Raw genomic sequence first — 27801 nt, forward strand, 5'->3', positions numbered from 1 at the left:
AGTTATAACGATTTTTAGGTCTAGTGTTGATTAATAGGCTTGATTCAAAGATCACTGCCACACCTCCACCTCGGCCTGTGCAGCACTTGTTTTGCACTACAAACTGGCTTATAGATGTTAAAAGGAACATAATTAGGATAGAAATTTGCAAGACTAAAGGGACAGTTGGCCAGAATTGAAAGAATTAATAAGAAGGGTTATCAGAAACACAACAATAAAGAGTTGGCTTTTAAGTGTTAAAACAGTTCTACCCTGTCAAAACAAGGTTTAGGCTCTCAGGCTAAATGCATGTAATCTAATCTTTAGGCAAAAAATAGCCACCTCATCTATGCAAGTCCAAGTAAAATAATTTATTTAACCACACAATAGCCTGAAGAATGACCTGTCCAGGGTTTACACCGCCTAACACCTAATATTAGCTGGGATTGGCTCCAGACCCCCGCAGCCTTGTTCAGGATAAATAGTATAGATAACAGATGGATGGATAGTCTGAAGAAAGCTAAACAACAGCAGCATAAGGCTTCTTTTTCAAACTCACAACATGTATTAATCAGAGCATGAACAAATATCACTCAGTTGAAACAGGTGTCTGCACTTGCAGCCGGTGTTCTCTGTCTCCCAGTAACCAAATGACTACAGGTGAAACTTTATCTATTGTTGCCAAAATCTGCAACTCCTCTTCCAAAAAAGTGACACCCAAATACAGCATGATGCAGAAAACAGTGTATCGTGCCAGTGGCTCCACTAATAAGTCTGAAAAGAGCATATGCAAAATAGTTGGGAACACTATCTCATCAAACTCAGAAGACAGCGTCTCTTGCCAGCTGAAGATCCCTGTTGATGTCTCCTATAGTGTTTGGAACTGTGAAATCATTTCAGTTGAATATTACCTCAAGGTATGTAAAATGTCACAGTGACCTTACATCAGCTCAGACACGAGTTGTATTTGTTTACAGATATTGGCTGTTAAGTAGCACAATCATCATAATTAATGGTTCCACAAATGGCTGTTTGGTTTAAATCACTTCTGATGTAAAGAGACTCAGATTTTCAGTAATGTATGTTCCTGTTCCCCAGGTGTATTTGGACATCAGTTTTGCCATTGACCCAATGTTGATGTTTCCACTGGTTGTCATTCCTTGTGACTCTGCTGCCTTTCAGCCTGTGGGGTCTTACCCAGGTGGGGCTGCTGGGGGCCCAAGTTACAGCGACTTCCCTCCCCCTGCCTTCCCTGGTGGCGCATATCCTGTACCTGTAGATAGTTATGGGTACCCAGCACCACATCCCAGTCAACATGCAACCATAGGAAGTTGCTACGATAATGAATTGCCCCAGTACACTGTCGCATATGGTTTTTCAAATGCATCATCTTCAGGGCAGCATCAACCCCCTACTGGTCCACCTCAGTTTCAAGAGGGTGACCAACCTCCATCGTACACATCCCTTTTCCCACCTTCTCATGAGAGCAAATGAGTTGTCTGTGTCCCTGATTCATTTCATTGTGCAGGGGACATTTTTAGATTATGTTTAGTAAAAACATAATTTTACATGATTCCTTGTTTTTAGTGTGGATTTTATTTATGACAATGCACAACAAATTATTTTATACCCATTAATTTATTGTCTTGTATATACAAACCTAAAGTTGAGTAGGAAACCAACAGATATGGTTTTGATTGCTAAACCAAGCCTCAAATGTTTTACAGAGAACAAGTGTAATATTCAGATGTTATATTAGTTACTCTCATACCTTGATTTTCCTTTCTTATATATGTTTTAACTGTATTGATAATGATCAAGAACTGCTGAGTAGGAGCTGTCTGCTAGAAGTTTGTGGAGAAATAAGGTCTGCATCCTTAATTAACCAGACAGCCTGTGTTGCATCTTCACATAGGCCCTCTTAGCATTTCACTAGTTCTGCTGTTATGTAACAGATTTCAGAGATGGGGGGCCTACAACTGAAGATGATCATTTGGCCTATTTAGCATTTTTGCAAGGCCTGCTTTGTCCTGTAATAGCCTAGACAGACAGCGTCTGCAGCCATAGACAACCAACTGTCCAGTATTCATTGTTAGCTACCGCCTGACACCACAACATTCACACACCTGGCTTCTAGCACATTTCAGTAAACTGGTAGGGGCAGAGGTTGGCCTGCTCACACCAAGGGCCAATAGAATTAAGATGCGTGTAAAGTCCAACCTCTGTACAGGGCGGTTTCCACCCAAGAAGATAAATGTGACCACAGATGATAGTTCGGGGCTCTTTGATAACGGTGTTCCTGTGGAAGTTCTGTTTCTCTGAACCCAGTGCTGTATGGCTTTACTTGTGACCAGACTGATTAAATTTTCTGTTGATTTTATACAGCCCTCTTCTCTTCACTTCTCGCGCTTTCAATTAAAGAACTGGGTCTAACACAAGCATTTGTAAGACTTGAAGGAAAAAAGGAAGCTTCTGTTTTTTTGATTGGCCATGAAATGTTTGATCTGTTGAACTCTAAACTGGTTTTGTTAAAAGAATACAGTTTGAATTGTACGAAGTCCAGTGAATATATTTATTTGAGCAAGGTCTTTCACATTTTTTTGTGGAGCATCATGACAGAGAAAAACATCATGTGACCATGTAGGCCCCCAGAAGCTGTCCCATTCTTCACAGTAACCAGTGAGCAGTCCTATTCAGCTTGGGACACTGTTTTCTCCTTATAGCAGATTTATGCTCGTTCAATCTCATTGGTAGTCCATGGAGCTGTAGCACATGGGTAGCAAACACTTTTTCTTGCCTGCCAGCAAGGAATGTAGAGGATATGAGTTGTGTATATTGTTTATGGGGGAAAAAGATTATCCAGAGTAATAAATACATAAATACAAATGAGTACACTTTAAACAGTAGCACATGTATTCTGCCCATATCAAAAAGCCTGTACAGTATAGGTAAAAGAGTGGAACATTTTAAAATCTGTCCTATCAAAATCATTTTTAACATTGTTAAATTGCCTTCATCCCTTGACATTTACGGAGGATTTCAGTGGGTATCCTCACCATGCATTTCCTCCATAAAGCATTTAGAAAGGGATGCACGGCCTTGATGTTCACGTATCCATGTGATGGGAGTTGTGTGCCCGCCCACCTGCTCTTGCTGCTGCTGTTGATGCGAGATCTGACACGGCTCCAAACTATTTCTATCTGTGTCGGTCATCTCCATCGCCATGGGAGGAAAGCTGCCGTGCGTCTGTTTGCTCGTCTTCATCATTTTCAAAGGTAGGATAAGTAGTTAGCAAGCGTTGCTAACCTTTTGCTAAGTCAAAAACTGCACTTTTAATGTTCGCTGCAGTTCAAGAAGGCTAAAACTGAACAGCACTGCGGAAAAGTTCATTAAGTGTTATGACGTGTTTTAGCATTATTCGTTTAAGATAGCTGTTTGAATAGTTGTATACAGCCGAATAAGTTCATGTTACTGTAAATAAATTAACACACATGGTCTGTTTAGGTGTCTTGCACCTTCCACCAGAATAATGTAGCTAACTCGTCTTACTTTAGTTTCACCATTTGGAAAACGTATTTAGATAAATATAAATTGATTAGAAGCGTTTTATGATGCAGATTTGGTAAGAAGCAAAGACAGACTAAATTGCCATCGCTGTTTTGGGATTTGCCTCGACTCTATCCTCCAACGGGGGGGCATTGTTCTCATCGTCCTACATCACTGTAAACACATCATATTCAACTTTTGTATTTGCTTAGGTGTTTTCCTGCCCCCCAGTACCATGTGTAGGTCTTCTGACTCATCTGAATGTGTCCTCTAGTTGAGCTTTTTTTTTTTTTTTACCCCTTTATTAATTTTAAACCACTTTGTACCAGAATCCCTGCCCCTATACCAATAATGGGTTGGCTGGGAGGTTAATAATGGGTTAATAATGGACAGTGCCTTCTTTATCTTTCTGCCACAGAGACATCCGGCTTGAAGATTAGGAATAAGCTACTGGGTACGTGTCTGCAGGTGCAAGAAGGAACTTCAGGAGGAAGAGTGTCACTGGGGGAATGCAGCTTGTATTCCCCCTTACAGGAATGGCGATGGCTCCCAGAGAGCCAGGCTCTCCTCAGTTACCGCACTGGGGAATGTCTGACTGCACCAGGAGAGGAGTTTGAAGGCGTCCGCCTGCAGCGCTGCAACTTTAGGGTAGCAAGTGACAAGGCTGCTGAAGGAGTGGCACAGGTGGGTGCAGGCAGAGAGACAAGCAGCCAGGCATGGTCCTGTTCCAAGAAAGGTCACCTCACTTCGATAGGGAGAGGGCTGCACCTTAGTGCCACACACGAGTCCACTTTGGTCTTTCTTTCAAGGGGACATAAGCAGGTAACAGAACCTCTTCCATGTGACACAACATCTGATAGTAAGATTATTCTCTTTGGTATCTAAAATGGAGGTGGAAGTATACAGTATATTGAAGGAGGTTTATTCTAACCTAATAATAGTAAGTGTAAAAAGTCTTGTGCCAGCTGGATGTTCTTTTTGTTCCCCCTCTTTACAAACAGGGCAGTAGATGGCGGACTCTTGACAACCAGACACTGTGCAAAGGGAGAGACAGCAAAGATGACCAGCCTCACCGCTATCTGGGGAAATCATTGGACCCTGGCATTTTTCCAGGTGTCATCTCTGATGTGCACAAACAAGCTGAACCATGTAAGGACCTGAAAGTACAGATACAGATGCGTGACAAATTAAAGGAAAACTCAACATAATCATTGAATGTTTACTGTATGCTCTCTACGATACTTTTTGTATTTCAAAAGTCTATATGCAATATCTGATATCAATATCTTGATGTAATGTGGTATGGCCTACAGATTAGATTACATGCATTTAGCCTGAGGATCTAATTTATATAAGTGTGCTTTTGACCAACCAGTATTTTCCTCACCCTGGAGACAGCCACCTCCATGAAACAGGCTGGCAAACAAAGCTGTTTCTTCCTGCAACAAAAATATACACTGGCTAAGAAATGTGAGGGCGAGGGGTTCCCATCAGTACAAAGAAATCCAACCATCAGTTACACTCAGTTGACCTGTTTCCTTTTTCCTTCCACTTCCAGCTGAAGGTATAATTAGCATTGGGGCCACAGAAGCATATCCTGATGTGACTCTTTCATCCTTAAGCACTAAAGCCCCTGCAGATCCCACCATGATATTCTTGAGTATGGACTACGGTAAGTTTGATAATCAGTAAAAGAGTGAATGTATCCTCTGTATGTCCACATGTAGGCCGCTATACTGTAGAAACCTAAACTATTTTCTTACTCAGTATAAATGCAATTACTTTTTCACCACTAGGTGGAGGTGGATAAATGGGAAACTGAGAGCAAAGTTTACTGTAGGTGTGTAATGTTTGTAGCAAAGTTTCAATAGAATGAATGATGTGTTGCTTGGTCTGTATATGTGTATAGGGATGGCCTGGAAGATAACCATGCTGGTTCTAAGCTCCTTGGCCCTGGTCCTTGGGACTGTGGTTCTTATCCTCAATGTTTACTCCAACAGGTGAGTGCCTAAACACTGCAGTAGACATTTTTTATCAGTATAGATTTACTGTTACAAATTCAAGTGAATTAATTAATGACATTTAACGTAGAATAATGATCACATAGCTCACCAGTTAATGATTTATCTATGAGTTTTACCAGTGTTTTTTTTTTATGTCAGTGTAAATTCAAGTTTTTGACACTTGGTATGAAGGAGATTAAGCTATTTTAAGGGGATCACAACCAATAAAACTGTTTAAATCAACAAAAAAATGTTTTAACTAAATTTAAAAAAGACAGTTGGATTTAAAGAAAAACAGTATATCAGAAAAAATACTGGGCATAACATTTCAAAGAACTCTGGTACAAAGCAAAATACCTCCACCCGCTTTGTGTTTTTTTTTTCTGTCTTGCTGTGCCAGAAGAAAAAAGATGTGTGTTTTGAAGTCATACACTCCAAGTCCAGAGGTGAGTGTTCCTGGGTCCCCTGTGCTAAGTGAAAGAGCCCCACTGACAGAGCATGCCATATACCTCCCGCACTCTTCTCCCACTTTACAACGAGGAGAAATCCTGATTGAGTGGAAGGATGGCAGTGTTACTCCACTGTATGAGGCCTGAAGGCTGCTCCTGTAAGTTTAGACAAGGGTGTGTGTTTGTGCAAGCATGCATAGTTTCCTATGCACGCTCTCTTCTGAATGTATCTGAAAGGGACCAGAATTGAAAAACAAAAGGCAAAAATAAGGTTTAGGTTTCTGTTGTTTCAGACTGTTGGCATCAAAATGATACTAAGTAAACTGTTTGGTGGGTGAACTCAACTATTTCATAAAGGGGAAGGTTTATGGATACGGATCAGAATGTTTTTATCAGGCTGCCAGAGGAAGATAAAAGCTGTTGTGCAGCTGCCAGAAGAGAAAAAGATGAGTATGTTTTCAAAGAACTGACCTCTGGTGTTGGAGATCTGAGGGACTGCTTGTAGGGTAAAAGAAGTGTATATTGACATTTTAAGCATTCCGCCGTTATTTGTAGACTTACAACAAGTTAGATTTAAGGGCTCAACAAAGCAGATAAATTAGGAAACTAATCTTTCTTTGTCAAGGCCTAATAAGGATTAATAGACTGTTTTTGAAAACTATAATAATTACAGTTGTGTTGCAAGAAACACAGTTTAATAACTGTTGTTTTCATATAATAATTCAGGGCTATTTATCCAGTACTCAACATCTTGACTATATAAAATGTTTCTGAAAATCTTAATGTAGTTTACATACAGCAGGAAATGATAACAGTCTTCCACAATACAATTCAGTACTGTACATTTTGTGGAGCACTTTTTTTATTGACATTACATAAACCTCTTGTTAACTTAAATAGTTAGTGTGCTTACACCATTGAATTGAACTTGACAGTTCATTCTTGATCTTGGAAACAACAGTTGACAGAACAACTTGCTTCTCTGGAGTTTTTGACAACATCCCACAGTGTTCATCAGCAAATGAAGTTTGCTCAGTTGTAATTGAATTGTAAATGCTTAAACATTCCGTCATTACAGGCACTTTTGGAACTTCTTGTCCTTAAAAGTTCCCAATGAAGATCACATAATCAGGTTGAAAGCTCCAGCATATCTACTGGAGATTGTTTTGTCAGCTATCACTGCCTTTGAACCTGTATGTGACAACTTGGTAACTAAAAAGAGATGTTTAAACTGTGAAGTAGCTAATAAAATGGGAACTATACCTGACTTGTATTGTTTTTGTGAAACATATCATGAAGTACTACATAAAGATAAGGTTATTCAGTGTTTATTGTACATCAGCAACCCATTTCCTATGGTTTATCATTCAATTAGGGGGCTGGCAAAAGCGCTGCTTATAGTAATTATATCAAATAGTCTGTAGGGATTCAGCAACTGCAGATATATTAAGCTGATGAAGATGGCAATGGCTCCAGAGGGCATGACGCTTCCCTGTGGCATGGGCACTGCCCAACAGGATGAGTTTGTTTACAGCAGAAAACCAGTGGATGTTTTTCTGTTTTGAGGGAGAGGCCTGGGTGTTTCCTAGGTGGGAAAATTTGGCCTTTTCTTTATTTTAACAATAATGAGCAGATCTGTCTTTGGACAACATGCTGTGAGAAGGGAAGAACATAGTGTTTTACATATAAAACATCTGCTTTGTCAAAGGTGCATTTGCAGTCAGTACTTTTGCCTTTGTTAATGGACATTTTTGTTGTTGCTTTTTGTTTTTTTCTTTAGAGAAAGTAACACCAAACCCAGAGCTGACACCCTGTCTAGTGGTAGTGACAGTGTTTATACTGGTGAGAGGGCACAAAGTTTACTGACCAGCACGCAGTGCCCTAAAAATGACATGGCATCCCACAAAGAAATGTGTGAACATAAACCACATCCACGTGCCTTTCTGTCCCCCCCCCCCTTCCTCTTGCATGCTGGGAGTCTGAGTGCAAATTCATTTAAAACCATGAGTCTTGGTTATAGAAATGATTAAGTAAAACATGTTCGGTCTCTTTGGAGGCAGGTTTTCATGTTTTTGGACTCTCCAATGCAAACTTTGGAGGATTCATCTCGTGTGAGACATGCGGATGGTTATTATATGGTGTATGCCAGCTCGGGGAGCTTGAAACAAACGTTTTGCGTGTCCCACACAAGCATAGGGCTGAGGCGGGCACTGACGATAGAGGAGAGGCTGGTAAGGAGCAGTGGGCCAAGCCACGCTTCGACTCCGCTGCCAGGACTGGACCCAGTGATGCAGAAGAGAGCTGTAATGGCAGAGATGATGAATCAGAAAAAAACTTGATGTAGTTTTTCTTCAAGAGACTCGTAGCAGTGAGTAGTCATCTTGGGTGGGGACTGGAATTGTACAGATGATTTTACATTAGATATGGTGGAAGAAGAGCCTCACAGTCATCCTCATTTTTATCTGGTTTGATTAAACAATTTGACTTGGACACAAGGAGAACAAAGTTCCCAGTATTCTTGGGTAAAGACAGGAAGTAATGGGTTTTGTGCAGGCTTTACATCTCTCAACATTTTTCCAGGTTAATGGGTAGTTTTATTCACTCAGTTGGTTTCACATATCACCATCTGATAGTCTTTGAGTTCTGTTTCCCCTCTACTATAAGGCCTATATCATATTGGCATTTTAACAGTAAACTACTAAAAGATAAACATTTTACAGACAAGTTTAGTGTGTTTAGTGTGGGCAAAGAACAGGCTTTTTACTTCTCCAAGACAGTGATGGGAGGTGGGTAAGGGTCAGATTAGAGTCTTCTGTCAGCAGTATATTACTTTTTCACCAGCTAAAATGAAGGTTATGAATTTATTAGAACAAGAAATAACGGATACTGAAAACAATTTACATAGTCAAGAGTCTTGTGTTGCAAAAAGATGTTACAGCAGAAGAATTCTGAATTAGGGGCTCTATTACAAGTGGGGTGAAAGGAGCTATGGTGAGAGTTTTGTTGCTATTGATATGGGGGCACCTAGTGCTTTCTTTTTTAACCTGGAGAGGACTGTACTGTAGCTCAGAGGAAGCTAATGGCACGTCTTTGGTTACCGGACGGAAGGGTGGCCATGGACAGCAGGGAGATGAGGAAACACACAGTGTACCTCTTCAGCTAAGAGGTATGTGACATGTCAAGTGCTGTGGAGCTGCATGAGGGGCTGCCACTGCTGGGTGAAAGTGAGAGAGCTGCACTGGACTCTGAGCTCACCATGGACAAACTTACTACAACAGTTAACAGCTGGCTTCTGGGCATTCACCTGGGTTTCATGGGCTTTCATCTGACTTGTATAAGAATTTTTGGAATCTCTTGGGCTCCGACCTTCATCAGGTGCTGCTGGAGTGCTTGCGGGAAGGTTCACTGCAAGCATCGTGTAGAAAAGCGGTCATTTCTCTGATTCCTATGAAGGAGGATCTGGCACTTCTTAAAAACTAGAGGAAGGTCTCATGTTTGTGTGTGGATTAAAATTTTTTTTGTTGGTTGACTGACTTAAAGACTGTTTGGAATTCACTGTCCACAAAGACCAGACATACTGTGTTCCTGAAAGGCATATTATGGGCAATATTTTTCTTATGTGTGATGTTTTTGATTTGTCTGAAGATTGTGAGTTAGATATAAGGGTGGTGTCTTTAGTTCAAGAGAAGGTATTTGATAGGGTAGATCATAGATATTTATTTTCCACACTGAGGGCTTTTGGTTTTGGAGAGGGTTTTATTCGTCTTTGGTAAAACTATTATGTAATGATTGTCTCAGGTAATGTAACGGTGGGAGGTGGGTTACATCAGCTATTCTATGTTAAAAGGGGGATTAGGCAGGATTGTCCTGTTTCAGGGCAGCAGTACACCTTAGCTTTGGAACAATTGCTGTGTAGATTAAGGGACAGACTCACCGGACTCTATACCAGGTCATGTACTGTATATAGTCCTGTTGTGGCAATATCTGCTTTTGCTGATGATGTTAATGCTTTTATAAAAAACGGAGAGATGTTACTAAGCTAGTAGAGAGTTTGGAGTTATATGGGCCAGATTTACCCACTGATAAACAGGCTGGTGACCCTCAGTGGAGGATTATACATGGGGCAATAGCTACAAACAGACACAGGCACATCTTGATCCTGGTCATAGGGTGGAATGTTTTTTTTGTTCACAGGAAGTAACTTTAGTACATTTATAGCACATTGGATTTGAGAGTTTTTGCATACACATGGTGTGAATAATGTAGGAATCATAACCCTGTCATTGTCTTCTTGTATTGCACTGGACTATACAGTGCTCATCTAATATGGATCATGTTTATACCTCAAATACCCTTAAAGCCAAATGCCAACACTTTGACCACATAGTCACTGTTTCATTTTAAATCCACCGTCCAAATACTGACAGGCTGCACTGCATGTGCACAGACATGTCTTTATGCAGGTGAGGCAGAAGACAGAGGGTGACCCGTCTAAAGAAGAGGGGTATGTGTGAGATACCTGGCGGCGCTATATATCTGGTTTCACAGTCTCTCTACAGTGGATTCTTTACATCAGGCCTTATAGAAGAGAATATAACTCTGTTGTCCTCTGAAAAATAAACTCACCATGAAATCAATATGGCACGAAAATGTAACATACAACAGAAAATATAATAGAAATGGAGCACCTCCAAAAGACTGGCACTGTAAAATACTAAGTGTAACTTTTATAACAAAGCATGAAACAAGCATAGAGCAGGTCTCATTTATTTTAAATTTTTGATTTACGTATACATGAAGGAAAAGGTGTTTATATTGCCTCATTTCTTGGAAAGAAACTCGTGCTTGCTCTAAACAAGGTGTTTTCCTCCAGTCTTCCACAATATCCCTGCTGTCCTTCTTGTCTGAGCAAATATGCCATACCTCAGAGAAGTGCTCAGTCACTGGTATATACAGTAGTTTTATTGCAAGACCCTGAAGACTGCAAAAAGCAACCACAGTAATATCCTGCTCACCCCCCAGGCATAACAGTTACACGACATGAAAGAGTTGCCAGATGAAGCAGAAGTCGTGACCTACATATGACCTTGTAGATTTTATTATCTATATAAATACCACACAGCAAGAAGCAATAAGAAATGTCTGCACCGTGAAGTGGTGTACACAGCACTGGAGTCTTTAAGGCTTTGGTGGAAGGGAGAAGATGAGAAAGGAACAGCAAGAACAACCCTAGATTTATGAGCATCCCCTATTTCCTTCTTTGCAATCCAACGTGGTCAACCAACATTTTCATTCCAGATTCCACAAAGAAATGTGTGAACATCTTGTAAGCATGTGTGTTGTTTTTGTTCTATATTCATCAAGACATCAACACCATGAAAAGCTAACCTTTCTGTTTTAGATAGGATTTTGCTTGCATCTTACATTGACTGTTACAACTGGAAAAAAAAACTTTATGTGTGAAACCTGAGGCTCAGTTGACTCAACAGATTTACTCACAACAATTAACATCTGCATTTTAGCAGTTTAGGAGACTTATCACTCATTGTCACACTTTTCCTTGCTGAGAGTTAAATCCAATTATCAGTAAATATGATTTTTTGTAAGTCTGGAAGGCAATAAATAAAATATTTTAGATGTGTGTGTGCGTGTGTCTGCAGTGTCTGTGTTGGTGGTTGTATGGAGTATTCTTCAGTTCCCCTCAGGTTGTAACTTGCTCGTGCAGATTTAGCTGTCAGTGCTTTTCTGCTGATGTTTTTCCAGGAATGGCCATGAAAAGGGAGGAACCAGTGTTTTCAGAAGTGGTGTATTGAATGCACAGTAACTGTTACTTAGCTACATTGTGGCTTCGGAACTTCAGAGTAAATGATGTTACCAGCTCTTTCCTCAGGCTGTTCGTGTTCCAATCTGAACCAGGCACCTCATACCTGCGGCTTCGGAACTTCAGAGTACATGATGTTACCAGCTCTTTCCTCAGGGGTTTCATACAGGCTGTTCGCGTTCCAATCTGAACCAGGCACCTCATACAACTGTGGGAGATGCACTGTATTGATCTGTAAAACACAGGGTGGATGTTGTTTGAGCTTAACAGGGTAATTTAACTCTTATACAGAATCTTTCTCTTTTTTTATTATTATTTCTTTCTTTCCTTTTTTGGAAAACTGATCTAATGGTAGAATTCCATTGGTGCCTCACACAGTACAGCACCTCAGGACAGAAAACAGAAAAATGTTGGTGAGTGGTGCATGATCAGCTCTTTAAAGAACCACAGTGGTGGTTTTGTACATTTTAGTCCATATTGTGTTTACCTTACATTACTGCTGACAAGCTTCCAAAGCATATCTAGAGTTCCTTCATTCCAGGGAACAATTACTGTACTGTAGGTCTTGTTCATTTCATTATGATAGTTTTCCGTTTCACTGCAGTCACCTTGCTGAAACTTGAAACCTTTGTGCAGACCAGGACTGCTTTTATTTAAGCACTGAGTGATGATGGCCCAGGTATATATGATATAAAGTGCAGCCCTGAAATAGTGGTGTCAAATACTGTTGTGGACTGCATAATGATGGGGCAGGCTCCGTTTTGGAATATAAAATCACTATAAAAAGTGCACAGCAGAATGAATGTATTGATCACTGTGTTCAGTCCTGTTTCCTGTTTAGCTCTCAACTTTGTTGGTACGCGCTTGTCAAGAATCACAAAAACATACAAATAGAACACATTACTGGGTATTTTTAAAGGTCTTTTGACAAATATTTGATCCTTTCTTGAGCTTGGCACGATCTAGTACTTATTGTATATATAATACATGTTGTATTATTTGTTGTGTTGTTTCACTTCACGCTCATGTTGTGTTTTTTAAGTGAAAGAAAGAAGTTCATTTGAAGACTAAATGGAATCAAACTAATGATCTCAGGGCATATCTTGCCCACCTTGTCCAGGCTGACCCAAGGCAAGAGTGCAAGCTGTTTCTCTGTAAACAAGTGTTGTTTACAGAGGTGTAACTCACTAATTATTTTTTGATGTAATGTAGCTGCCCTAAGTGAGACGCATTTATGACATGAACCATGACATTAGTGCAATAAAAAAAAGGAACTTTATTGTATCAATACACAAGCATTTCCCCTTAGCCTACATACAAAGGTGCTCACAGTCCAGTTTAGCACCCAACCATTGAGTTATTATACACAGGATGCAATCACAACAGGAATAAATGAACATAACAGTTTTAAGACTGGCAGGTGCTGTATACATATAAGGAGATAACTGTCATTTGTTTACACACAGCTGATATTAGTAAGCATGAAACTAGTATGTAGTCCAGTACAACAACACCACCTTTAACTATGACGTCAATAAAAAACACATGAATGAATGTCACTTTCAGCTTTTTCCCGTTAGGGGTCGCCACAGCAAATCGTCACACTGATGATTCGCATGTTGACATTTGGCACGTGCTTTATGACAGATGCCATTCCTGATGCAACCCTGACTCAAATCCGGGCCACAGCAGCAAGAGGGCTGCACCTTAACCACTAGTCTGACTGTACAGGTGTACCTAATAAAGTGGCATGTGAGTGCATATACAAGTATGTAAAACTATATTAAAAAACGTTATATAAAACTACATTGGCATAAAGCATACAATACTGTTCAAACCAGAGTTCTAAACACACTAACATCCAAATGTTCATCCTTTAAGAGAATTAATGTAGTTCTGCACCTCTGAAGTTGGGTTTTTCTCCTCTACATTCATACACAGTTGTTCCTCTACAATAAAATACAATCACACGATAATGTAAAAAGAGTGCCCTCTCATCACAAACACACAGCTATCTTGGATGATATTCCAACATCTGTAAAAATGGTTTGGAAATGAAAATGCTAAATACTGGTTTGTGTCAGCATTTACACAATGTTCATCTTTTAGAGTGCCTGGCAGCATAAATCTCGAGCACTCTCAGTGCTCTTCTTTGGTACCCTCTTTGGAGTTGTTGGTGTTGACATTGGTGAGTCGGACATTTTCCTGCTCTGAGCTCTTCCTGTCACGTACTTCTCCCTCCACATGGAAGCCAACCATCAACTGGTAGACCAACACCCCGATGATGGTGCCAATAAATGGGACAAAAATGGGCACCAGGAACCAGCCACTGCTCACCCTGAGACATGACAAAAAAACGGTTTATTATTGTATATAAAATATAGATTTTTGTTTCCCCCAGAGATCAATAACTAGTGAGTGCTGTGAAAGTGTTACAAAGGAGGGTACATGTAGAGAAAAACAGTTAATGAGGAAAATGCTTAAAATCTGTGCACTTACGTGAAAACTCCGCCGCCCCACCCAGCCATAGCAGTGAAAAGACGTGGTCCGAAATCTCTGGCAGGATTGACAGCATAGCCTGAGTTAAAGCCCATTGCTAATCCAATGACGAGAACCACAAATCCCACAGTGAAGGCCTCCAGCCCTTGGGGTATGGGGTTGTTGTAGGGATCCACAATAGCCAGAATACAAACTATAAGTGCTGCTGTTCCAATTAACTGGAGAGAAATACATGTAGGAAGAAATCGTGATTTGGATACATGAGCTGTATCATCTATAACATTTATATTTTGTTTATGAAAGCTGTTTCCACATTTCAAAAGAGTACCTGATCAAAGAAGCCATTGAAAATGGAGAGGTGCTCTGCAGGATAGGTAGCAAAGATGCCAGCTGTGTGATTGGGCCCAGTCATATTGAAAGATCCAGGATAGCTCACCAGGGCATCTAAAGGGACACAAACAACCAAATAAGGCATAAAATACTTTTTGCTTAGACCAGTTGTTTAAATGATGCAGTTAGAGTTTGTGAAGTTCTAATCTTTTTACAGCCATATATGAACAGTCATGTTCATATATGGCTGTAAAAAGATAGATTCTGGAGTTCTCCTTTACCATAGTACATGGCATAAATTATGGAAGCTCCAAAAAAAGCACCAATTGTCTGAAAGAGGAAGTACATGGGGAATTTTCTCCAGCGCTCTCTTCCAAGCAGACACGCAGCAAAGGTCACTGCGGGGTTCAGATGGCCACCTGCAAATACATGGTACATGGTGACAAAATGTTAGTATAGACCATGAACATAGCACGACAACACTGCATAAATATGGATAAAAATGTTTGAAATACACACTTAGACTCCATATTTATCAATATAAGGTACAAAATAGGTTATAATGTAGAAAAATATGTTGCTCAAGAAATGAATTCCCATGCACCCATAATAAAAGAATATGAGTCATTGAAAAATCTAATTTGGACAATATAATTTTTAGTATAATTTTTGCATACCTGATACCTGGCCACAGACTAGGATTCCTAATGTGGCAGCAAAGCCGAAGGCAAGATTGACAGTGAGGAACATGCCGTGGGTACCACCACTCAACACCACTTGGGCCACAGCACCACAGCCAAACATCTGGAGAGAGGGAGTAGAATAAATATGTGCTGTGTGTGATTTAACTTTTTTTCACATGGACCTAATAATTTTAACCTAATGCATTGTGTTAAAGTTGCTCATATTGTGTGAAAAGAAAAAAAAAATGTCTCAGAGAATTTTGTGCACCACACACCAACTGCATTCAGTATCTCAGCATTAAAAAAGAAAAGAAAAAGAAAGAAAGAAAATATGAATACTGTACATTTAACACTTTGTCAACCAATCAAGGTCATGCCCAGGGGTGAAATGACTAAACGTGATTATTATCGGTGAAACCAGTAAAACCAAGACCCATTAAATGAGTTCTACTCCAAATTAAATGAGCTCTATTGTGGTAACTGGCAGCAAAGAGTACAGTTTAATATGTGTACATAGAGTTCACTGTTTTAGGATATGGTTCTTGTTACCATTGCTAACTCTGAGAGACGAGGCAGTCCAAGTAACTTCAAAACAGTGCTGATTTATTCAAAGGATCACAGGTAAAATTAACATTACACGCTCAGGCATCTTGCACCTCCAAACTGCTCGCAGGCAGATGTAAGATGAAAGACCCTGAACCCACCAGGCCTATACATTATATCCCCAAAACATGAAGCAAATCAATGTGTGTGTGTGTCTGTTGGTTAAGTGGTGTGTAGCTAAAAACATTCTCACGACCTCTAGTAACATGTCGTGGCTTAAACATAAGAACCTATTATGGCTAAGGCTACAGTTATACACGTCATAATAATAATATTAAACACCCTGTCTGCTGACAGTCATCAACTCTTCTCTCTAGTTATCCTTGACCAGATGTACCCTGTAGAAAGTTATAAGCATGACTAAGCATTTAACAGTCTAACTAGACATCCTATCTCCACTAAACATTTCTAATACATAAAGTATCTATCCAATTTCTATCTGACTAAAAATACCTAACACTGTGTTGACCCCGACTGGCAGATGGCTGTCACTGCTCCTGCCCAGCTGATCTATCCAGGGGTGATCTAGAAAGTTTTGAATGGGGTGGCCAGGCTGGGGCACAGACTCGGAGAGGGCTGGCACATTTGAAATGCATGTAAAAACTAAATTAAACCCCTATGAAATAACCAAATTATTTCACCAATATCAATTGTAAAACACAAGAAAAAAAAGTTTAAGGCAACAGTTTTTCTTTTTTTCCCATTGTTTACTGGCAAGCATCACACTTTGGCTCTGGCACCAGGAGTGGCCAGTGCCATCCCTTACTCCACCCATGGATCTAGTATCTGGGAAGAGGAAAACCACCAAAATTTCATTTTCCACTTTGAATGAATCATCACTTGGGACAAAGTGATGGACTCGGTTAAAAAAAGAAGGATTTACAGAGTGTGTACAGTAGCCCTTAGCAACAGCGCTGCCAATCAGGTGCCATATTGTGTGTACTGGATACTGTCTGATTATATGTGTGTCTGCCCCTGTGTTCTCTTTATATGCACTTGGCAAAAGACGTATGTGTGGTCTGTGCTTAAGTTGTTGCTGTCTAAGTCGCCTGATGAGGAACCTTTTCAGCTTGACCACATGACTCAGATGCTGAGGTTAGCTCGAGGGAACCACACTCGGAGGGACTGGCGCCTGAGGGGCGTTCATCATCACTGGGCTCAATCTAAACTCTTTTCCCACCCCTGATGAGACTAGCCATTACTGGAAAATGCTACATAAATCATGTTAAAATTGTGTCAGCTATTTTATTTTTAGAGTGCGGGTGGATGTCTCCCTGACGTTATGCCATGATGGGCTTCGCATGATACAGAAATAAATATCCAAGACTTTTCCCTTTACAGAGTTTTTCCTAATGTCAGAGGCATCAGGTTCCAAATGATGGGCCATAAACTTACAAGTGCCTGTGTTCTTACTTAGATCATATTCCACCAGAAAGGTTCCATTTAAATATGACACTGAGGTGCTCACACAGTGACTGAGTGTTACTACTGCTGAAGAATTCTATCAAGTTGCTATGTAGCTGCCATCATGTTATAGTATGTTGCACACCGCCACTTTCTCAGCCAACATCCAGGCAGCTGACTCTGCTGGTCATGCAGCTTCTCCCAGCTTTAACACAGCTGGGCGGCTCATACAAAAGCAGTCAGCTCACTGAGAAACACATTTGGCATTTATTAAGGAGCTGAAGGCAAACACGTCTGCTGGTCTGGTACCAGTCTTTAAATCACTACTTTTGCAATCTTCAAAGAATGAAGGGTCTGTCTCCAAATCTAAGCAGAGAATCGTGGTTTGAAGAGGAAAATACAATGCACATCTGGGAGTGCAATGAGGGGTTAACAAAACTCTTAGAGCAGGGTGTTATCCGTCTCTAGGTGAAGCTCTAGGACACTTTCCAAAACCTCTTTATACTCTGTGACTGATCTGATACTATAGATTCTACTGTGTGACTCTGAACAACAGACAGAGTGCTGTGACCTCCAAACTCAAAAGTTAATTAACGCATGACGTCCTCAGCATGAATTGAAAACACAAATATCCTGTCTGTGGCAATGAACTTAAGAAATTGCCTGGAATTAGTGCCACTGTGCCAAGAATGCTGAAATAAACACAGGGACACACACACACACACACACCCATACAGGGTCGTGACTTATCTGTCCAAGTGCTTCTAGAGTAGTAAGTCATTACTAATAAGTTTGCCTTGTTTAATTTGTCCATATATATCCAGTATATAAATATTGACAGGCCTATGCCTGGAAAGATAAAGATAATGGCAGGGCCAGAGAAAAACTTCTCTACTTTTAGATAAGGGAAGTAAGGTTATGTCATGCATGTACATGGTGTGACAGCTATTGTTCTGCCACTGACCCTCCCACTGCTCGCACAGACATGCCACTCGTTCACTGCACCACACCTTTGGATCCCTTCAGTAGTCATTCAAATGCTCAAGTGTATAACTAACAATAATCTCAGTCCATGGCTTGTTTGTACAAATTGTTTTCCACTGCATTTTTTGTATATAATTTAATTGTTTATTATTTTATGTAAGCTTCAGACTAAATTCAAATTGCTCCATAGGAAGAAAATATGAATAATCTTAATTTTCTTTACACTGACCCAGATTGGTTTAGAAAACAATCTTCAGTTAAATGTTGCATGCTTCTGCACCTTCAAAAACAAGTGTTGACTTTTCAATGAGTCACTAAACTCGCCTCAGTGAATCTTAAACCATTGTGCCTTTGGGTTTCCCACTAAGCTGGCTGTTGTACTTGTATTTAAAGTATTATCTGTAAAACTCATTTTACTTGAAGTGCCAAAAAGGTGGATAAGAAAAACATTTCTTATAAAACAGTAGCCTCTTATAACTGTTTTATTTAGTTTGCTTGTCTTGTTGTCTAGAATCTGGATTCATTTTAGTCAGTGAACAAAAGAAAATGTCTGTTTGTGCAGGATGAAAAACTACTATTCAGTCAAATTTCCTCTTTGTTTCTTGGAATGCATTGGCCTGTGCTAAAGATAGATAACATACATAGTTACTGATGTTTAAAAGTGCAATATGGAGCTTAATGGGGGGCGGCTGTGGCTCAGGAGGTAGAGCGGGTAGTTTTCTAACCGGAGGATTAGTGGTTCGATTCCCGGCTTGTCCAGTCAACATGTCGAGGTGTCCTTGAGCAAGACACTGAACCCCCAGTTGCTCCCGGTGATGTCACCAGTGTGTGAATGCGTGAGTGCTTGGGAGTGCGAATGGGTTCAGTTTGCCAATGTAAAAACCCTATATTTACACACTTGTAGAGCAATTGGTGGTGTAATATAAAATGTGTCACTTTATTCCTTTTGAGGTTTATGTATGGCTTAGAAATTGTATGGTGTCTTTTTCAGTTATTCATCATTCTTCAAACATGGCAAAACCAAAATGATAGAAATGTACATTAAGAGAATAACTGATCATATTGCAACATCAAATTCACATAGAAAAACTGAAGGAGGGTATGTCTGAGAGGGGATATACATAGCTGAATCATTATCAACATGCAACTTTGCAGCTTTTTTCCACAGTTCATCATGAGATAAGTTACAGTCTAAGTTCCATGCAACTCCACACTTACCACAAGGATGAGGGTGCCAAGACACTCAGCCAGGGCCTGCCGTAGCAGCAGGTTGCGGACTTGGACGGTCCTGGCTAATTTGTCCAATATCATCTTCTGCTTGCCCATGTTATCTTGCTAGAGGCTGATGGGACAGTGAGAAGACACACACAGTAGGTAGATAGGTTTTCCTGAGTGACTGTGAAGCTCGAAGGACTGGACTCCTCTTATAGAGCTAAGATGGGCTTGGACCAGCCTGAGCTCGGCCCCACCTCCCTAATTGTCATGGTGGCATTCCTACACACTCACTGGTCCTCTCTCTCTCTCTCTCTCTTACACACCCACATCTTTATATTGTTAAATGCCTAGTTCCAGCTTACCTGAATACAATCCAGTTCTCCTGTTTGTTTAGTTCCTTCTGATTTTACTGCATGTACATGTAGAAGTTTGAATTGAAAAGGCTTATAGTAGTTTTACTAGTGGAAAATGGAGGTTTAACTGTTTGCCACTCTCAGCATTTATCATTAGAAACTGTAACTAAAATCAACTAAATCCTTCATTACTCTTTCTTTTGCAGCCAGCATCTTTCTTATTATGCAAACCCATATATTGATTTTTAAAATATGTCCCCTATTTAGATGTTCAACATTTTGGTCATCATAATAGTAGAAATGAAACTCACATGTATAACTGTGATACATACCTTATGCAGCCCCTACTGGTTCATTCCCACCCCATATTACCTTTCTTGTTCTCACCTCGTTTTCCCAGACCTGCTCTTTGTCCCCCCTGTGTGAAACCTCATCACCGCATATTACTGTGTTTGCATGTCTGCCTGTTAATTCACTAAAGAGAGACTCCCTCTCCCCGTTTCTTCTGCAAATTGGAGGCTAGCTTGTTTTGTGCACCACTGGAACATTACATCGCCGCTTAAGCACCACTGTATCTTGTTAACACGAGACTCTCAATCCACCCACCCCCCACTCCCCACTCCTGCTACGTGGGACTAAAACAAGCACACAGAGACTGGAACTGCAGCAGGAGCTAGAGCTTTAATTGAAAATAGTGACCTGCCTAATGAAAAACCACCTGTAAGTAGTTAGTTATGAGCCTCAAACTGGCCAAACTTATTTTACATTTGCTTGTTTAACTGTTGCCTTTGTTACTTCTTTCCAGGGAGTGAACGAAGGGAGGAGACAGAAATGGAGAAACAGAGAGTAAAGAATGTGGAGATAGAGAGGATGGAGACAGAAAGATTCAGGAGTTAGCTGATAAAGAGAGCTGCAGAAAACTGTCCAGGTCTTTCATAGTGATATTTCATTTAAATCCAATTATACAATCTGACTTTAAAATTGAGAAAAACATTAGAAGCCAAATAAATAAACTAACACTGGCAGCTATATAAATGTTTTGTTTTATGCTGCTTAATGTCACTCTTTCGTAGAAAACCAAACAGGTGAATCACTTCCTTGGCATGTGGATTGTACCCTGTGAAGCATGGGCAAAGCAGTGGTTCAGCTTATTAGGCAACATGTTTTATCACCAAAAGCCCCTGAGGTAATCTGAGTCAGTTACAGTGTCGGTGTGGAGCACAGAGAGCATCCGCCTCATAAACGCTGTACAACTGTTTACAGTGAACTGTTTCAATGCAAACACCATGAAGAAGGAAGGGCCAGGACAAGATGAAAGGGAGTGCTGTCCCCAAGAATGTTAATTGGAAATTGGGTGAAAACAACCCAGGTAAGGTAAATATGAAACCTTTTAGAGAAGAATTGGATGACGCTATATGCCAGGTACTTTCAGTTTAATGGATAATATTGACTCATTGTGGCAAGTGGGATCTCCTGCCCTCCCTGAGGTTTCTTCCACATCCCAATTGCCTTGATTTGAACTTAATTTCTCGTAGTTACTTTGAGTGCAGGGTATTTCCCTCTTTCCATGTTGTCTTTATGTTTTCTAGCCAATGCCTGCTACGTCTTGGTGCCCACAATAATAGACAGATATATAATATCTGCTGGATTTGTTCAGAGCTTCATAAAAACATTATTTTTGCATAGCTCCACTGGATCGTTTTCTCTTTATTACTTTCAAATCCGTATTTCACAGATTTGTACTAGCTGAACATTTTATCCTAACCAGCCATCTTCTGGCTGTGTTTGTGCACATATTTCTACTTTGTTTTTGTATTCCTGTTTCAGGTTTACCACTTTAGGCTTCCAGAAGCAATCCCATCTAGCATGCTCGAGGAGCTGCATTTTTGGGCCATATGGTTTTAAACAACTTTTCCTGGAATAGTTTTGCTCCAGGTAGAGGTAAAGACAAAGGAATGGTGGTACCAGAAAATACTGGGGAAAGCTATAAATCTAAAAAGAGTTTCTGTCTACATTCTGCAGCAACAAATGTGAACAATTAAGATTTGCTGTTTGATACAGTTTGTATGTCTGTTTACAGTTTTTTTCCCCCAAACCATGGGGAATGACATGCATCCTGTTTTTAACGTGTGATTGACTGCTATGCACCATGTGTCTACCAGCTGTTTGTCTCCAGTAGGAGTGCCAGTGTGTCAGTTGTTTTCCATCAGGTGCTGGAAGACAGGACAGGTGCAGACAGGTGGAGAAAGACTGTTATCTTAAAGACAGCACAAGTTGGCACTCGTTACACTCCCTCAGGCCATACAGTAAGAATGTTAGCAACAACTAGACATAAACATTTACGGATTAATACATAGCCTGCTGGTTGTTTATGAATGTATGTGTCTCATGCAGTTGAGCACACCTTCCTTCAGTTAGATCATCTTAGCTTTAGCTTCTAAAAGAATACAGTTTTTCACAATTGCTAAAACAATAAACCCCATTCTCTGTACCAAATTCACAGTAGCCTAAACCAATTTGTGAAATAAATCACTCTTTCTGCAAAACCTTAAACAAGTTCGGGCACTTAGACTCTGTTAGCAAATCTCATGCACTCTTTTTGCTAAACTCTAAACACATTCTCACTCACTAAAACACAATTCGCACTGTGATGAACCTGTGTTGCAAAACACTAAACAGAGGACAGCAGAACTTAAACACAACTAAAGCACAGTTGTCATCGTTTACACATAATGATTCAAAATTATTCACACTTGTTTCTAATTATGTGATGAGAAGGTACAAATCATAAGCCAGTTCAAAGTGCACAGATGGCTTACAGACAATGGAACTAGCCTGTGGTGAGATAGACGTGCAGTCTTGTCAAGGCTGGATCCGCCACACCAGAGGGTTTTTTGCCCGTTGCCTGGCAAGGGACAACATTGCCTGCGACGTAGATGAAGCCCTCTGGCCAGGCCCAGCTCAAAGACATGATCCTGAGGCAGAATAATCTTTCTGATGTGTTTTTCTTCTTCTTTTTTGATCGTAACATGGTTTTTGGTAAATTCACTATACAATAAACTTTTTTTGTTTGTAACTACATGTCCTGTGTTCTCCTTTTTTGATGTAGTGTCTAATGACTGAGCTGCAGTGTGTATATGACTGACCCATTTGTGTATGATCTGAAAGCATTGTTTGATTTTGAGTGCTGGTGACATGGTTTTGAAGCAATTGCTTGATTTTGCCAGACGAGTCAGAGGTTTTGTGAATTTAGTTTGAGTATTTGGATTTGTGTTTAAGGTTTTGAGAAAATGAGTGGTGGTTTCAAGAAATGTGTTTTAGCAATTCAGAAAAAGTGTAATACGCTGCACTTGAGGTCAAGCGTACTAAAAGTAGAGCAAAAAAAAAAAAAAAAAATTCCAGATCATCATTTCAGATCCCATTTTTTGATCTTATAAGACAGCTTTGTGGTCAATCTTCAACATAGTCTTGTTGTAAGGGTTTTCTTTTTTTTTTTAGAGCTTTGTTAATAATGGCTGAAAGTGTGTAGTTTGTCCACATTCCATGACAACTCACTGTGCCAGCTTAGCAATTAAGAATCATTGTATGCTGTAATGTTCCCTGTTGTGACAGTTCATCACGTCATTATTTTGTGCGTGACAAACAGTGATTATGTGACAAACATACTGCAGTCCTATGCTGTACTTAAACCATGGATTGTCTAAATAATGGATATACCTTTTTTTATTTATACATTTAATAATTCAATGCCTCATGCTCATAATTTGTAATAAACTGCCTTTTTATTTTCAGTAATGAACTCTCTGTTCAAACATTTCAAAACCAAATGAAATGTGTATTTAAACAAATTAAGCATTAAACATAGAAAAACAACATTGCCATCTTGTATTTTGGTAATTTTACACACATTTTTCTGTTACTAGAATACAGCAAGTTGTGTGTTCAGCGCATAAAGTTGCAATGACAACTAAAGTTGCAATGACAAGTAATGTGTCATCAAATAAACCTGCAAAAATCACAACACTCACCTGCATCTCAGGGTGTGATTGCCCTTTAAGTAACCTGCAGAGCCTATTCAACTGAAATCCTAGACAAAGCATACAAAGATTGAGAGAGCCTGTCACGCAACAAGCCATCTGAATAAGGGTGCACAGAACTACCATTAACTGGATCACAAGCCTTCCATACTTCCATTACAGCCAAAGAATTCACACACGGCAGTTAAGTACAGACAGTATGTTATGATCACTTCTTTCTGTACCAGTTTTCAGGTACAGGTACAGTATTGCTTGAGTGAAGGTACAGTATTTGGAATTATTATTATGGAATGTATTTGAAATGCTCTACCTCAGTGCTTATAGGACACAATTGTATATTTTACTGTCTTTCTAGCTTTATCTTTTTGCATTCATTCCAGGGAGCTTCAAGAGTAAGTTATAATCCTCTGTCTAGCATTAAATATTATCTTTCTTATCGTATCAGTGACTAATGGGTTGTGGGTGTAAACGCCATACAGTTTTTTTAGGAAATGAACAGTGAGACAATCCTATTCTAGGAATTTTGTTAGAAGCAGTCAACAAATCTGAGCCAGACAAAACCAGTTAACGGACATGTCTCTGCTTGAACACCACCTCCCTGCCCTTTCGGTCTAACTGAAAGTGCTGTTGTGCATTGGAAAACATGCTACATGGAAGGTCTGACACACATACGCTTTTCTGTCACTGATCTGTAAATGTACACCACTGACAGACAGAAAGACAAAAGAATGAAATATAAATCAGAAGGCAGAAACATATTTAATAGACATGATACAGCTTCACCAAAACAAATGTGGTTAGTCTTTAACAGCAACACCATTAACACATAATAATGTTAAACAAGACGTCCATAATTCATTCACATTGCAATTGGTCGGTTTTGCCAAGTCAGAAAATAAAAACAAAAAAAGTCTACCTTCTCTGGTGAACATATCAATACTAAATTGAATGTATCTGGTGAATGTGGTGTGCACATCAGTGTTGTCTAAAATGACCATTTTTCAGTCCTCGCTTCCACTGATTTGACCAAACCCTCTCCCATGATCTGAAAGTCTTCCAGTATTGCTTTGACATTGGGAACAGTATTTACTTCCTCTCCAGTCACCTCTATGCTCCGAGCAGACGCCTGTGATGTCTGTGATGTGAGACAAAGGGACAAAGTCAAATATCAGGTCACAGTGATGGATGTTGATGTGAAAATGAGGTGACATATGATACCAAGCTTATCACAAAGTACCTGTTAGCATTGCAAAAGGCTATTCCATCATATTAATGGTTTTTGATAGAGCACTGTGGATTTTACCTTAAAAGGCACTGGGATGAAGGCTTTTGGTTTCCATAAAACTGCAATCACTGTTCCACCATAGGGATCACAGAAGAAGAGGGCCAGGTCTCCAAACGCCTCCTGAAAAATTCACCCATCTTTACTATGTGTACACTTGATCATACAGTTCACATAATGAATTGGCTGCATCATGTAGTGCATGTCCTTTTTTGCATTAATTGGAAATGAAAAGAATGAATTGGACAAGAGAAGCAGAAAGAAAGAGCAGAAAGTCAGAGGTCCTATACTATTGCCAAGGTTTATTAATGTCAAGCCAAGACACTGGCTTAGAGACATCCTTAAACCCGAGTCATGTGCACAAGAAAGCATACACAAAGTGAGCAATGTAGACAATACAAAATTAACTGCTTAAGTAAAAAAGTTTTGAGGAAAGTCTACATTGTTTCTAGGAAAGCTACAATAAAGAGCAGACCTGGATGTTGTTGCTTTGTGAACAATGCAAGAACAGCCATGTTTCATAGGATATTTTGACTCCCTATAATTCCTTTTTTTTATTGTCAGGAAGCTGCTGGACGTCAAGTACATTATTATTTTGGCCTGAACAGCCCAGCTGCAACTTGAATGCGTAATTCCTGCTACACAACTTTCCCATGCCATTTTTCGTGCCAACAAGGCACTATTAACGCCACACCTTCCTTTCAATATGAAGTGTACTTCTCATAGATTAGACTCACCCTGAGCTCCTCCAGGTAAAGAGACACAGGGTTGTAGTCAATGACAGGCAGGGCCCCTCCAGACTTGCCCACACCTCCGGTCATGACGCCCCTGCTGAAGGTTACAGTGGGAGGATCTACTGCCTGGCTGAGCAGGGGAACCTGCTTTGGGTTCAGGTGAATCAACACATCATAGGCATCCAGAGGGGGGCGCATGATCACCTACACAAACACAGATGAGTGCATCACAGTGCTGAAATAGTACACCATAATTGGAGTATGCATGGCAACTTTCAAGTGTTTTTTCAAACCAACCCTGATATCATGGATCTGGCTGCTGTCCATCAGCTGATGTTCCAGGAGCTTGAGACACTCTGCAGCCACTACCACCACGCGCTGCAGTATCTGGACACACACACAAACAAACATATGTACTGTAGCTGTGGACAGTCTGCAAGGTTTACACTGAAAACATTCGGACATGCCATTATATATATCTATAGTTGAGACGCACTTTTCCATTCAATTCAATGGGAAAATGTGTCCAATCTTTTGCCTGGTAGTGTAAAGTCATTGGTTGAATACTATTAATTAGCAGTGGAATACAATGTCCCAGAACACATAAAATAGAAGTAACAAGTGCAGACACAAAAAGGCAATAACAACATGAATAACGCCGTACAGAGCATAATCCAGCAACTGTTGATAGGGCATTTCAAGGGGCCACCGACTGCATTTGTTTTAACCCATCTGATAAAAGCACACGCCTACTTTCTACAAAGGGTCACTTACAGTGGGTACGGAAAGTATTCAGACGCCCTTAAATTTTTCACTCTTATGAATACTTATGACCATGTGATATTTCAGTTTTTCTTTTTTAGTAAATCTGCAAAAATGTCAAAAATTCTAGGTGTTTTTCTGTCAATATGGGGTGCTGTGTGTACATTAATGAGGAAAAAATGAACTTAAATGATTTTAGCATATGGCTGCAATATAACAAAGAGTGAAAAATTTAAGGGGGTCTGAATACTTTCTGTACCCACTGTACATGACATCTTGGGTGACTGGATCAAAACACAGGTAGGATGATGCAACATGTTCTATACTAAACTAAATAACACCTACACACTTTGTAGATCAATCTTTGTGTCTCATTTGGGATCTGGGTTTTTATGGCATTCATTTACATAACAACTATGCAACATGGTAACTGCGGAATCAGGAAACATCTTGTTTCTTTGTTATTCTGATAATGACAAAGCCACCGCGCTTAACTTCTGTTTTAAGCTACTTAAAACAGTTCAAGTGACTCTCCTCATATTAAATGGCTCTTTTCAAAACCATGAATTTTAACCAAAATGATGGATGCTCTTTCCTCCAATGCCAATAGTTTGTTTTGTTTATTTTAACTACTATTGCACAGATGGGTGAGATTATAGCCCATGTCCATTCATCAGGAAAATGTGCTTTCATTCAAACTTGCCTGGATTCTCTTTCTGGTTCAATTATAAATCATGATTAGTGTGCAGCTAATTAACACTGTTGAGGTCATTGTCTTATTTTGTTGAAAGAAAGCATCTTGTCTATTTAAGAAATAAATTCATTGTGCTGAACTCCCATCATGAGCTGCTCCCTTGTGGTCATTCAGAGGTACTGAGACACCTACTGCACAAATGACACATTGAACCATCATCATTCACTCACCTCATCTAAGCCTACTTGTCTTGGAGTACAATTTCAGTTTACTGAAGTCTGTGAAGGTTGCCATATGTATTCAACAAGAAACTTGTATATGCTGCTTGAGCAACCACATAAGGAAATCAATGGATAAATAAAATGGAATTGGCCTGAATAATAGCGATTAGGCATGATGAATAATATGCAAGTGACAGCTCAG

General features: G+C 39.9%; 4 protein-coding genes and 1 long non-coding RNA gene across 6 annotated transcripts in view; 2 read left to right on the plus strand and 3 right to left on the minus strand.

Annotated features, from left to right (window-relative positions):
• Positions 1-639: 639 nt before the first annotated feature.
• On the plus strand, positions 640-2359 carry LOC109956942 (arrestin domain-containing protein 3-like). Its single transcript, XM_020594441.1, has 2 exons — positions 640-896; positions 1078-2359. The coding sequence occupies exons 1-2, from the start codon at positions 708-710 to the stop codon at positions 1471-1473; spliced, it is 585 nt and encodes a 194-aa protein (XP_020450097.1). The 5' UTR covers positions 640-707; the 3' UTR covers positions 1474-2359.
• On the minus strand, positions 1130-3100 carry LOC109956943 (uncharacterized). The gene is made up of 2 exons (XR_002274485.1): positions 3036-3100; positions 1130-2776 (listed from the first exon to the last, which is right to left on the minus strand). It is a non-coding gene; the product is annotated as an uncharacterized LOC109956943 (long non-coding RNA).
• Positions 3051-7227, plus strand: LOC109956941 (uncharacterized). 2 transcript variants are annotated; one of them, XM_020594439.1, is made up of 6 exons: positions 3051-3254; positions 3944-4347; positions 4527-4674; positions 5084-5197; positions 5435-5525; positions 5929-7227. In XM_020594439.1, the coding sequence occupies exons 1-6, from the start codon at positions 3203-3205 to the stop codon at positions 6122-6124; spliced, it is 1005 nt and encodes a 334-aa protein (XP_020450095.1). In that variant the 5' UTR covers positions 3051-3202; the 3' UTR covers positions 6125-7227. The 2 variants fall into 2 exon arrangements, with proteins under 2 accessions (XP_020450095.1, XP_020450096.1); XM_020594440.1 differs by having other exon boundaries at positions 5932-7227.
• Positions 7228-14293: 7066 nt separating this feature from the next.
• LOC109956971 (aquaporin-3-like) lies at positions 14294-19627 on the minus strand. Its single transcript, XM_020594494.1, has 5 exons — positions 19520-19627; positions 15305-15431; positions 14909-15046; positions 14626-14741; positions 14294-14515 (listed from the first exon to the last, which is right to left on the minus strand). The coding sequence occupies exons 1-5, from the start codon at positions 19625-19627 to the stop codon at positions 14294-14296; spliced, it is 711 nt and encodes a 236-aa protein (XP_020450150.1).
• A 4150-nt stretch (positions 19628-23777) lies between these two features.
• nol6 (nucleolar protein 6 (RNA-associated)) overlaps positions 23778-27801 on the minus strand; it is a 16316-nt gene continuing 12292 nt past the window's right edge. Inside the window, exons 23-26 of the mRNA XM_020594480.1 lie at positions 26220-26309; positions 25926-26126; positions 25210-25311; positions 23778-25041 (exon numbers count right to left, since the gene is read on the minus strand). Coding sequence (XP_020450136.1) covers positions 24892-25041; positions 25210-25311; positions 25926-26126; positions 26220-26309 — 543 coding nt within the window. The 3' untranslated portion in view covers positions 23778-24891. The remainder of the gene's footprint in view (positions 25042-25209; positions 25312-25925; positions 26127-26219; positions 26310-27801) is intronic.

The sequence above is a fragment of the Monopterus albus genome, unplaced genomic scaffold (genome assembly GCF_001952655.1).
Source record: "Monopterus albus unplaced genomic scaffold, M_albus_1.0 scaffold23.1, whole genome shotgun sequence".
Taxonomy (NCBI): Eukaryota; Metazoa; Chordata; class Actinopteri; order Synbranchiformes; family Synbranchidae; genus Monopterus; species Monopterus albus.